The sequence below is a fragment of the Triturus cristatus genome, chromosome 3_2 (genome assembly GCF_964204655.1).
Source record: "Triturus cristatus chromosome 3_2, aTriCri1.1, whole genome shotgun sequence".
Classification (NCBI taxonomy): Eukaryota; Metazoa; Chordata; class Amphibia; order Caudata; family Salamandridae; genus Triturus; species Triturus cristatus.
The window spans coordinates 323,003,354-323,017,234 of record NC_140584.1 but is presented as its reverse complement, the minus strand read 5'-3'; the positions used below and the strand labels follow the sequence as shown (position 1 = coordinate 323,017,234).

At 47.0% G+C, this 13,881-nt stretch overlaps 1 protein-coding gene across 1 annotated transcript in view; it reads right to left on the bottom strand.

The window, feature by feature from the left end:
- LOC146857283 (uromodulin-like) overlaps positions 1 to 13,881 on the bottom strand; it is a 237,967-nt gene that overhangs the window by 43,825 nt on the left and 180,261 nt on the right. The window contains exon 6 of the mRNA XM_085647788.1: positions 9,065 to 9,228. Within this exon, the coding sequence (XP_085503914.1) occupies positions 9,065 to 9,228 (164 nt within the window). The remainder of the gene's footprint in view (positions 1 to 9,064; positions 9,229 to 13,881) is intronic.

Here is a 13,881-nt window from a genome sequence, read left to right as displayed (position 1 = left end):
CCTCCTGGGACCCGGGACTTCTACACATCAGCTGAACGCGGGGCTTCCCCTCGGTCACGGGAGCCCCGCTCAGCTTCTACCGCTACTCACTCGCAGGGCTTCCTTCCTCCTTTGTGGAAGCCCCGCCCACTGGAAGTAGACCTGGTTCTTCCGGGTCGCGCTGGGCAGCGGCCGGACCGATTCCTCTGGCGGCTCGGGCCGCGATTTCCTTTCCCAGCAATGTAACGCGGGGTGGGCACCCGCAAATCAAAAATACACAGGAGCGGGATGGCACCCGCAAATCACAATACACCGGAGCGGAGTGGCACCCGCAAATCAAACTACACAGGAGCGGGGTGGCACCCGCAAATCAAACTACACAGGAGCGGGGTGGCACCCGCAATGTAAAGTAACAGAAGAGATGAAGCGGGTGGGCACCCGCTCCGGCAGCATTTCGGGGGAATCCTTACGAAGGGGATTCCCTTCACACAGACGGCAGCGCATCGCTGCGGAGCTCCAGCGCTCCTACGGGGCAAAATAAAGCGATATAGCGCTCCCGGGGGCGCTAGAAGCAGCCAGGTCTTCGATAGATCCAGGAAACAGAAACCAAAAGGTCCCACAAGGTCCATCAGGCATCCAGGGGTTGGGCAGGGCCCAGGGAGGCAAGCCTTCCCCTGGGCCCCAGCAGCAGCACGCCCCTGGTTGTTTCAAGTTAAGCACAAGAACATTTTCATGGGGTCACAGCCCCTCTTTTATACACCAAATCCCTTTGTCTCAAAGGTGCAGGGAAGGGGCGAACCAGATACAACTGGTTCCTGAGCACTTTGTTTTGCTCAGCCCCTCTCCCTATTCACAGAACAGGCCAGGGTCATCAGTCGCACCACAGGGGGCGGAGCCAGCATTGTGTGGGGAAAGCCCAGCCCTAATCAGGTCCTAGGTGTACTCCTCCCACCCATCTGGCTGCTGGCCTCCCTATTCACCACTGGGTGACTCCTCCTGACTCTGGGGATTCCCTAGCCCGTCACATGACCTCAGGCAGCCAATCGCCAGACAAGGCACTCATCTCACACTGCACACAGAAATGCCCACTTCTAGAAGTGGCACTTCCACACTAGGTACATTGACGCCGCACACATCATCGCGCAGCATTTCATCACACAAGTCCACACATACCAAACTCGGCCCTGCACTCCCCATGCATCAGGAACTAACATGGTCACTCAGATCCCCCATGCATTCCTATGGGAGGGCAGGTCAGTCTCACTCAATGTAACTCAGAGCGCACGCACTTTCCACTGAGACACAGTGTAAAAGCGCCTAGAGGCCTAAAACCACTAGTACAACACAGGAGAAAGGCTAGGATACTGCAAAAAAGTTCTAGGGGTGAACTTGCCAGAAGGGCCAAGTCCAACACAACCCCCTTCCAGCCAAAACGCAGGGCAGACCAATCACCACCGTGATGGTCTTCCCTGCTTGGGGCGATAGAACATGGGCGCAGGCCCGCACTGCAGGGACACTCTCCGGTTCTACGCCATTCTCAATCAACATGGTTCCATCTGGAAAAAAACAACCAAAAAAAACTCAGGTCCAACTAGGCTACCCCACTGGTACAACCTAGTTGTCCACGGCCAGGACCAGGCCCTAGGCCACTCACATACCACTGGTCCTTGCCAAACCCAGAGTGAGGGGTAGTAACCCCTGGCATACAAGCCATTCTCCACTCTCCCTCTCAGTGTAGTTCCCAACTACCACTGATCCTTCAACCTAGGGTCCGCACCCTCAGGCTGACCAGAGGTCATGGGCAAGAATGCCCCACCCTACCTCTACTTCTGGGGTTCCGCACCCTCCCAGGGAAGCACCCACCAGAACACAACTCTCCCACCAGTTCAGGACCTCTCTCCACCAACTGGTCTACCACCTGGGATCCAAGGGGTCAGAGGCGAGGACTCCCTCCCTCTGCACCCCCTTCCACTGTAGAGCAGGGTCTCTTCACTTAAGATGAGCCCCACCTGCCCTCAGGACTACAGCTGCCCTTACGTCCAGATCCGGAAACACCGACTACTGGCCCCCCAACCGAGGGACGTACCCTTTGGTCAGATGCCTGGCGAACCAGGACTTAACGAGGGTGACACATAACTAATGGGTCGTGTGACAGTCTTCCTGGCGCTGATCTCACGTCCTCCTGTCCATCTGACAGTGCGTGCAGACCCCCCAGGACAGAAGTGGCGACACCACGGTCACTCAGTGGAGACTCAGCCATCCCGGCTGGTCCCTGACCTACTGGTTCCCACTGGGGAATCCCTCCCCCTCTCACCCCTCCCTCTGGACTTCCGCACCCTCCCTACTGGAGCGGTACCGACAGACACCAGGACTACTGGAGCTCTGATTACAGACACTCCACGTCCTCTAGACACTGGGAGATCCTCCTCAAATGACCTATTGGTACAGCCTAGGCCCCCCACCTGATGTTCCCTAAAGAAACCATCCAGGCCCTGAGAATGGGTTTCGGGCACCTGGAAACACGCAGTCCCACCCACTCCTTCTCCGCAGAGACAAGACATGAGCACCTACACCGAGACCTAGCTGGGCTACTCTGAACCTCTTCCACCACGCTGGGCTGGAAGACACCTCAGCCACTCCTTTTGGAATCACTCCCCAATGCAAGCTCCCTATCCCAGAGAACTCACACCCAATCAACCAGCAAGCTCCTTATTTCAGAGAACTCACACAAAGTATTCAGCAAGCTCCTTATTTCAGAGAACTCACACCATTCCTCCACACACACACCCCCCAGACTGGTAAGACAGTTTCTACCGCCCCTGATTTCTCAACCTGACCACCACCTGACACAGGTACCATTACCCCGGGAACTGGGAATGGGAATAAATGCACTGGACACACATCTGCTGCCACCACTGGATCCCACCCTTACTGGTGAGTCCAGAAACACATTTCCACAGAAATGACACTTAAAAAAAATTTAGAACAATAATCCCTATACCATGTGACTATCTAAAATGCAGAGTTTTGTAGTGCAGCCAGTTGTCGCTGTGGTACTGCGCAAACGCATGTCCTAATCCCACCGCTGATCACCAATGTTAGAAATGGGATTTCTGGTTGGCTAGGGCTTGCGCCAAAGCCAGGCAGAAACCACCACTCTAGTCAGGGCTGGGGAGTTACACGCCAAAGATAACCCCTGCTCACCCCCTTGGTAGCTTGGCACGAGCAGTCAGGCTTATCCCGGAGGCAATGTGTAAAGCGTTTGCGCGCGCACCCAGCAACAACACCCAAGGCCCACCACAAAGGAAACTCCACACAAGGTATTATATAAAAATAGCCATTGTATTATACCAAACACATTAGATAATATTCACACAATTTACACTGTGCCAACTGGCACTGGGCAGAATTTTACCAGGGACTATTTACACGGGACAGGGCCACATGGGCCACTGTCAGAATTAGCACAAATCACCAATTGTACATGTTGAACATAACACAAATTAGCACTGTAGAACACAACCAGTAACTACTGGCGCAATAATGACCTCAGCGTCATCACACTAGCATCAGGTATAGAACCTATCCTGCATCCATCACAGGGGCATAAACACATTATGCACTTTCTCATTAGTCTAACACATTAGACCCAACCACCTATGTATAACTACTCTAGGGGCGTACATCGCACAGGGAAGTACAATCTCCCTAACATCACCCTAAACAGGTAAAACAACCTCCTAGGCAGAAATGACCACATTTAGAGGTATAAAACACAGGGTGCGCAAAACATGCTATACACAGTACATTTCCTAGCACCAAAAGCATGAACACAGGGTGCGCAAAACATACTACACCGTAAATTTCCTAGCACCAACAGCATGAACACAGGGTGCGCGAAACATACTACACCGTACATTTCCTAGCACCAAAATCACATTAGAGTCCAGGTTTTGCCAGAACCTAAACGGAGCAGCTGCCCACTACTTGCTGGGCAGCTGGGGACCAGCACAGGGCCTAAATGCTGCAGCTGGCACTAAGTGCTGCGCAGCTGGGGAAGGCAAATAGTATCCAAAAATGTTGGAGCCACCTAGGCTCTAGAAGCAATATGTCCCCATGGAGCGCACTGGCGCTTCTAAAATTAATCTGCGCCCAAAGGCAGAGAAAGCACCTGCCCCCTTGGTGGAGCCATCAGGCTCTAGATGCGGAGGCCAATCGTTGGAGCCTCCTAGGTTCTAAGACAAACGTGCCCACAAGCGTTGGGGCCATCTAGGCCCTGGAAATGACTATGCCAATGATGGAGCGGCCCACTGTCACACGGGGCCGCTCTGACTCGGGGCCCCACACGGGCACCAAAGACAATACATCCTCCCTCGCAGCGGGGGAGTAAACTTATGGCTACATCCCCCTCCTCAGCCCTCACTCACCGGGATCTGGGGAATCGCGGGAATCCTCTTCACCCGGTCCCTCTTCTGGGACCGGCACTTTCACAAGCTTCTCTTAGTCTGTGGGGCTTCCTTTCGCCCCGCGCTGCCACTGGCGGACTCGTCCACCTGTCCTGTTTACCCGGGCTGCTTCCTGGAACCCGGGACTCCTGCGGCAAAGGCAGGGCTCTCCCTTGCACATGGGAGCCCCGCCGGACATCGCAACATTTCCCTGCTTTCACCCGGGCCCCCTCCTGGGACCCGGGACTTCTACACATCAGCTGAACGCGGGGCTTCCCCTCGGTCACGGGAGCCTCGCTCAGCTTCTACCGCTACTCACTCGCGGGGCTTCCCTCCTCCTTCGCGGAAGCCCCGCCCACTGGAAGTAGACCTGGTTCTTCCGGGTCGCGCTGGGCAGCGGCCCGGACAGATTCCTCTGGCGACTCGGGCCGCGATTTTCTTTCCCAGCAATGTAACGCGGGGTGGGCACCCGCAAATCAAAAATACACAGGAGCGGGGTGGCACCCGCAAATCACAATACACAGGAGCGGGGTGGCACCCGCAAATCAAACTACACAGGAACGGGGTGGCACCCGCAAATCAAACTACACAGGAGCGGGGTGGCACCCGCAATGTAAAGTAACAGAATAGAGATGAAGCGGGGTGGGCACCCGCTCCGGCAGCATTTCGGGGGAATCCTTACGAAGGGGATTCTCTTCACACAGACGGCAGCGCATCGCTGCGGAGCTCCAGCGCTCCTACGAGGCAAAATAAAGCGATATAGCGCTCCCTGGGGCGCTAGAAGCAGCCAGGTCTTCGATAGATCCAGGAAACAGAAACCAAAAGGTCCCACAAGGTCCATCAGGCATCCAGGGGCTGGGCAGGGCCCAGGGAGGTAAGCCTTCCCCTGGGCCCTAGCAGCAGCACGCCCCTGGTTGTTTCAAGTTAAGCACAAGAACATTTTCATGGGGTCACAGCCCCTCTTTTATACACCAAATCCCTTTGTCTCAAAGGTGCAGGGAAGGGGCGAACCAGATACAACTGGTTCCTGAGCACTTTGTTTTGCTCAGCCCCTCTCCCTATTCACAGAACAGGCCAGGGTCATCAGTCGCACCACAGGGGGCGGAGCCAGCATTGTGTGGGGAAAGCCCAGCCCTATTCAGGTCCTAGGTGTACTCCTCCCACCCATCTGGCTGCTGATCTCCCTATTCACCACTGGGTGACTCCTCCTGACTCTGGGGATTCCCTAGCCCGTCACATGACCTCAGGCAGCCAATCGCCAGACAAGGCACTCATCTCACACTGCACACAGAAATGCCCACTTCTAGAAGTGGCACTTCCACACTAGGTACATTGACGCCGCACACATCATCGCGCAGCATTTCATCACACGAGTCCGCACATACCAAACTCGGCCCTGCACTCCCCACTCATCAGGAACTAACATAGTCACTCAGATCCCCCATGCATTCCTATGGGAGGGCAGGTCAGTCTCACTCAATGTAACCCAGAGCGCACGCACTTTCCACTGGGACACAGTGTAAAAGCGCCTAGAGGCCTAAAACCACTAGTACAACACAGGAAAAAGGCTAGGATACCGCAAAAAAGTTCTAGGGGTGAACTTGCCAGAGGGGCCAAGTCCAACAGTCTGCATAATTGTACAAACGGTGGAACAGGCGGAGAGACTGCCAGCTCACCATCAGCTAAAGGAGAAGTCAACTTCATGTGAATCCATGTGAAAAGTGTTCCATAATCTGATGATGGATTGCCTTGGAGGAAGATAACTTTAAAGCAATCAAATCCTCAATACTAGACAACAATCACGATTTACCCACCTTAACATGACAAGCATCTATGCTATGATAAGCAGCATGTGTTAGGCCGGAAGAAAAAAATCGATAAGGATGGCTGTTTGCCACCAGAGCCAATTGATAGTCCATGGAGAATTAGTACACGGCTAATGTAGTACTCTAAATCTCGTAAACAATTCTAAAGTTAGCAAGATGCATACAGGTGGATGAGCCTTTTCTGTGTTGACTACTCAACCATGGAACAATCTCCCATCAGCCATTCCTACAGAACCTAATCTTTTTATTTTTCGCAAGCTGTTAAAAACTAACCTAACCCTGATATGAATAGCCTACTGGCCTCCTATTCACACCAGGACACCCTTATGGGTAATTGTGTACCTTCTAAATTCAAAATCAATCGTCTGGTTGTGCTGCGGCATAGGTTGGGTGGTGTTTATGGAGCAACACATGGCAGGATGTAGCTAAGTGGCCCTGGTTCCTAATTACCACAGTGGAAGGTAAAAGCAGAGAACTAATAGGGTAATCAAAATGTGTTTAAAAGTTGCCTGTTTGAGAGTGGTTGTGCACAGTAGTTTTTAATGTTCAGTAGTACCTACCATTCGAAACTTGAGGTGCAAGTTTGCTTTTAGAGCTGGAATTCCTCATGATGCTTTAAATCCCAAAGGGCACAATAAGTCTCAGATTAAATTAACAATTTTGAACCTGATTAACACAGAGGTAAACTTACACTTTAAAAAAAATATGTTTATGATTGTTTGCTATTCACAAAGGTAGTTTATGAGTTGGATCTTTATGACTGAAAAGTCTTTGCACATAAAAAGATAGAACTGTCCTATCTTTTTGTGTGTAGACTTCGCAGTCGTAACAATACTATTAAAACATACCATTGTGAATAGCAAACAGTCATAAACCTTCATAAAAATGTAAGTTTACCTTTGTGAATTAGGCAAATAAACTGCAGTCCAGACTTCGACCACCCCACCAAATGCCCAAGCTGCTGCATTGATCTGTTTGTCACGGTTTGTGTACCTACGTGATACTGTGTAGGCCTTAGTGCTACCCCACCTAATCAAACGACTGAAGGGAAGCTAGTGGAAACGAGGCACCCCCAAGGCTGATCCAGGACACAAAGTCCTCCAGACTGGTGCTCTCTCCCCAGCCACAAGAGTGGTAATTAAAGTGCATTGCGCAGTGGCTTGAAAATATAGCAACAGCTCTCATATTTAGCGTCTGTTCCAGGCAGCTCGACTACTTGCTGCTGCTTCCATATCATTACTAATGTATGCGCTTGTAAAACACAAACTAAAAACTCAGTGTTACTTATGACATGAAATCTTAATGTTTCTAATAAATCCTCGTGAGCTATATTAAAAGGATCATCAACCTTATTAAGTTTTTCTATCCATTGTAAAATGTCTCTCATAGACTTTAACTAGTAGTGTTTTTCCGCGGTGACCACCAGCTGGTTTAAGTGTATTCTTGCCATACTAGGTTAGGTGCATAGTAAAAGGCAAAAATGTACCCCCATATGACATATACTTATCTAACCAATATCCATTGGTTCTCCTAAAATTGGCAGCACCTGGAGAAATATTTATACCCGATTCTTCTTTGATTCTGTCTTCATCTCAGCATCCAGATATAAATCTACCTATTAAAGAAATCCTGTCCCAAAGGTCTGACCACAAACACTGTCTTCCCCATCCCCACAGGCACGTCCCGTGCATTCGGGTTCATTGGCTTACCGAGGTATCTTTAAAGTTATGTACTGTTGAAAATGTGCCCTTCCTGCAAGGTCATCCCAAATCTTTTTTGCCTTTTTACAGAACCCTATTTTTCTTGGCTGTAGAACTCTGCTTACTTTACCCCTGCTAACCAGTGGTAAAGTGCTTGTGCCCTCCCTTTCAAATCTCCTAAAGTTGGTATCCCCTGATTGGCACATTTAATTTACTTATAAGTCCCTGGTATATGGTGCTACATATAACCAGGGACTGAAATGTAATGCTACTGGTGGGCTTCAGCACTCATTGTGTCACCCACCGCAGTAGCACAGGAACACAGCTCCAGGCCTGCCTCTGCAGTTTTAAACTGCCATTTCAACTTGGCAAAATAGACCTTTTGCAAGAACTAACCCTTCCTTTTTAATAGTCATAAATCACCCCTTAAGTAGGCCTTAAATGCCCAGAAGGGAGGGCACGGGATAATTAAAAAGAAGGGCATCTGTATTTAACAGTGACAGATGTTACATAAATACTATACACATTGCCTCTAAATAAATGTGACTGCTTTGAGCCATGGTACCCGAGGGTGAAGCACAGGTTTATTTAATAACTTTAGTGGTTCTCCCTGACAAGGATAGTGAATATTATTAAAGGTGCGTTCTCACCCCCTCAAACAATACTCCAATTTCTTACATGCACCATGCTTTCTAGCTTTCTGTCAGGTCGATTTCTCGCCTTCTGAGTTCCTAAATCTTCTGCTCTTACTTTCCTTTTAGCTATCCTGCTTCCTCCTCACCTTCTGAACAGACACCAAAAGCACCGAAATCACTCCTCGCCGATACCATTTTCTGTAAAATCATGCCTCCCCCCCTCCCCCCCCCCCTTTACTTTCTTTGCTTCCTCGTGTTCCATCTTTCTTCCCTTTTCTCCTTTCCCGCTCGGGGATTTGTGGTGACTTTAATGGGGCAAGCATTGCTATATAAAATGTCTGACACGACATAATTAAAAAGAGAGTAATAACAATTCGGGATAAAGAGAAGCAGAGGATAAACACATACTCAAAAAGCAAGTAAGGGTATTTGAGTAGAATCGTTTCCTTTCAGCATTAAGCAATTCCACAGCCACCTACCCGATAATGGGATGCAGGGTCGTCTGCAGGCTGGTCTGCATTGTCATGTTAAAGGTGCAGGAGAAGCCGACCTTCAGGGTGCTGCTGATTACAGGGCCATTTGAAGTGTCCGGAGGAACGAAGAGGACGTTTGAGAAGGTCAGTTTCTTATCAACTTGATTTATCTGGAAGAGAAATTATAGTCACGTTTTAAAAACAGAGAAATTAAAAAGAAATGTTCTGAAAAGATCTACTAGTCATTTTATTTGCATAGCACAAAAATCGCAGAGCGTTATGTAAAAATAAATTTATAGTAAACACCTCATTGAACGACTTTTAAGAAAATACACAGCAGCAGTCAGCAGGGATGAGAGCCCGAGCCGGGAGCATCAGGCAAGATAACCCAGGGTTTAAGAATACTAGAGTAGATTTAATTCACAGTCATGAACATTTACCTTAACAGTCTAATTTAAAAAAAAATCAAAATCCTCACATTTTACCACGTATCAAATGAGGGCAAGTGTTCATGGTTCGATTTTACGGATAATGTAGTGTTCTTCTGCTGGTGGTGCTCTTAATGGCTATTAATTATAGCTAAGATAAATGCAAACAGAAAACAATGTATTTTCTGTCTGGATTTTTATTTAAAGTGGATAAATACAGAAAAGTGTGCTTCTTTTTAGTGACTCTCCGTACTGTCTTTCATGAATTTTTTCCCAATTGCTGAGCAGAGACAGCATGGGAAATTAAACAAGCATTGGCATAGCCAATAGGTCTCGCTTTTGGGACCTTATAAGTATTTAGTTATGCAGCACAATATCCTGGGTGCAACAACATCAACTGTTGCATGGCTAAACACTTATATGGTCCCAAAGGCGAGTCCTATTGGCTATGTCAATGCTTGTTAAAGTATGTGTATGGTTCCAGAATGCAGACATCCAGATGTAAGGACCACTTTGCTCACAGTTACGCCTTGCTAATGAATTGATTTATCCTGGCATCCCCCAGCCCCACACACACTCCAAGCTTCTCAGCAAATATTGACTCAGGCATGTAGTTCCTTCCTGTTTGGGGGGATAGATTAGCAAGTACATGTACTATATAAGAGGGAGAACGGTTCGTATTGGGGGAAACTTGCACCCTACACATTTTAAGAAAAAAATACTCCATAATAACATATTTTGAAATTGACAGCAAAATTACATGACATAAAATCAATAAAATATAATTTAGCCATCAATTAGTCAGGATAAAAAGAACAACAATGCAAAATAGAAATCTTGAGTGAATAGGCTACATTAGCATGGGAACAGACAATTTGTGGGACTGATTTCTTTTTCCAAATTATTTCATTACATGCGTTCGTTAGTCCGGCCAGGTCAGCAAAAACTGAAGCTCACAAACCACATTAAGTTGCAAAATAAAAGCCCTGTAGTAGAAACGTAGTTCTTGCGACATGGAGAGAGGTGGCACCCTTAAATCTCCCCAACTATTATAACACACACATAATTATCGACATCAGTATAAATTCAGCACGAAGGAAAATAGATCCATTACCAAAGCTGTCACAACATGCATACTGCCGAGTGAATTGTATGAAACCAAAAACATGGCTTTTTCACTCTCAGTCTCTAATCCTGTCCCTTCGCACTCTCTTAATTTTTAAAACAGCGCCGGGATACTCCTCGGAGCAGCCGTGCGCTTTAGAAATCCCGACATTCATTCATTCAATGTAACAAAATTAACTCCCAAAATGAAAATTGTCAGTCAATTTTCAATAATCCACGTAAATGATGCTGTATGTTTTTAAGAGAGGGCTGAGAGCTCCAAATTGTCAGCGACTTGATATCTACTCATCTGGATCTTTTAAATGTAATTCTTCTCCTATTGCACGTGCAGGACTACAAGTACGAGAACGGAACTAGCTGAAAAAGAATCACCCAGCATGAGGAAGAGTGAAAACTGAGTGTTAGTCAATCTTCACATCTGCCAGGTGGCCGCGACGGCCCTGTGTAACTCCTATAGCAATTCCTGGTTTTTGGCCGGCAGCACTGTGCATACGAACATAGCTCATATTGCAGTGCTACAACTGAAAATACAAGTCCAGAATGCAATGTGCTGATGTGCAACATGTCTGGACGGGCTGAGTCATGCATAACATGGGGTCAATTGGTTATGGGACGAATAGAAGCAGATTGAGTTTTTACCTTTGCAAGTTGAGTGTACAGCAGCGGAGGTAGCTGTAAGACAGACTTGTGAAACGCCGGCCTCTCGCCTCTTGTCAGTCTTTGCTATTAGTGCTGGATGCCTGCGCTCGATGTGTTTACAGACTCGTTTCCTAGGAGACCGAGTCACGTGCTGCAGTAGGCTCCGGCCATTGAGGAAACTCGGCGCCTACGAACTCACCATATGGCAGGTAGAATGGACAACAATTCAAAGCCGGGTATATTATTAGCATGCCAAGGCTTTCGAAAGGACTACAGTCAAATCCATGCAAACAGGACTGATAATGCGAACATTTAGGACCAAGGAACCTAGCTTTGCCACAGTAAATGCAGAGGATGCCTTAAAGAGTACGCTTTTCGTGACTTCAAAAGCTATAAAAAAACAAGCCAGGCCAGGGGGTGGGTGTGTGGAGGCCAGCAGAGTGGCGCGATCTGTGGTGGGGGAGGGGGAGGGAATTGAAGCGCAAGCAAGCATGGCGGATGAGAGGCATGCAAGGCTTAATGACCCGTGAAAGTCAGATGGCGGCTGTGCGCGTGCACGCTCGTGTGAATGCAAGCGCTAGGCCAGCCAAAGCGTGGGGTAGCACTTTGAAAACCCACCTACTAAATGTCTTGCAGAGCAGCGCATGTGCTGGCTCAGGCGAGACCTAAAAACAGGATGAACATTTTTTAAATAATGGCATATGTCAACATATATTTGTGGTATAATGCTAATACTTAGTGGAGATTTTGTTAGGTAATATTTGGCAACTTAAATAGCTAAATCATGACAGACATCAAAGTATTAGTGCATGTCTATCAGTTAAATTAATATGACATGTACAGTTTTGAGACGTTATTAATACACAAAACACAAAATAAATATGGATAAATGCAGATAAAATGGCGAAAAATAAATATGGATAAATACTGACGGAAATGTTGCAGAAATAAATACCATAAAATTGGGAGCCCTAATTATAGCTTTGCCACAAGAACCAGGTAAATGTCCCTGTATTTGAAAGCCTGGTTATACTGCAGCATGCATGGGAGTCCTGTTGTCAGCAATAACAGGCACTTGCAAAGAAAATAGTTCTGGGTATTTTATAAGTGTATGCCATTCTTCATTGATTGGTGACTTTGTGTGTGTGATGGTGGGGATCAGTTAGTAGGTGAATGTGGTAATCAGAGAGAACATGGATTGAAAGTGAGTGACAGGCTGCATGGATAATGATGGGTGAGTGAGTTTCTAGATAGCTTAATGGAATAATTGGTGAGTGCATAGATTGATACAAACATGTTCCAACAATTTACTGACTGTGGTCTCATAAAGCAGCTGTAACAGTTAAAAAAAAAACAATTACCAAAATGTCAATGTAATCATTATGCTAAGACTTACACAGTTAGGCTCATAATGTAACGGTGCACTGACATATTGGTAAATTCTGTTGATAGATAGATACATAGATAGATAGACAGATAGATAGCTAGATAGATAAGGAATCATTACATACCCATCACATAGACATCAGCAAACAGTTCCAGGCACTCATGATGTTTACACCAAAGAAGATTTGGAAAGTGGGATTTATAGATGTATTTAAATAACTGCATGGGCAGTCTGGGTGAAAGGAGGGTGCACATGGGAAATGAAGGAACTGGTTACTATCAATAACTGGACATCAGTTTATCCATAATGCATAAACTTTCAGCAGCCCCTGCTACAGAAACACCTATTAAGGAGCAACATGCACTCCCCAATTTGGCTCTTGCCCATGCATTATACTCTCGTCCCACCCTACGGTGGAATGCCCAGGAAAAGGCTAATATTGAACCAGTGATCCACTCACTGTGTGTAACGCTGTCACTAATCTGCTTTGGGCAGTTGGTAGCTGGAAGGCAGGGACAGTCGAGAAGTGAAAATGGGCCATAAGGCAGTGTGATAAAGGGCTGTTATGCAAGTTAAAACTGAATGATTAGGGGATGTGTTAGCAAGTGATGCTGTTCATTTGTCTTTGAGATATTGGAGAAGGGTTTCAGGAATAGTTATAGATGAAATTACAGTTGGCCCAGGGATGGGAGTTGAGCAGTGAAGGATAAGTTACTCACCTGTAACCCTAGTTCTCTTCCAGGGGTATCCTCATCAAACTCATAAGCACAGAATATTCCCATCCATGTGCGGGGACCCCAGAAATAATAAAAATTATATATGAAAAACATATATATATATATATATACAGATCTATATATATACAAATATCATTTTTTCTCATACCAATGCATATAGGAGGCTAAACAATGCAATAATGTGATAAATACTTTTGCAAACACATAATGAATATATGAACCACAGTTGGGCAAGTATTACTTGAACTATTTTTAATAAGTGCAACTCATGAAAACTGCAAAAAGAGCAGGCATTGTTATGCTGCAGGCTGCATTGTAAGCCAATAGCATTGAAAATGAAAGCACTTGCACAAAAACTGGCACCGCACCTTTAAGGCTGCCATGACCCCTAGCTTCCCATCATGTCTCAGGGGTGACAGTTAGGTCAGTTGTTCTTTGCGGAGCCCAGAGATTAGGACACAAAGATAAAGCTTAACTAAACAAGGAAAAAACAGTTTCATTTGCCTG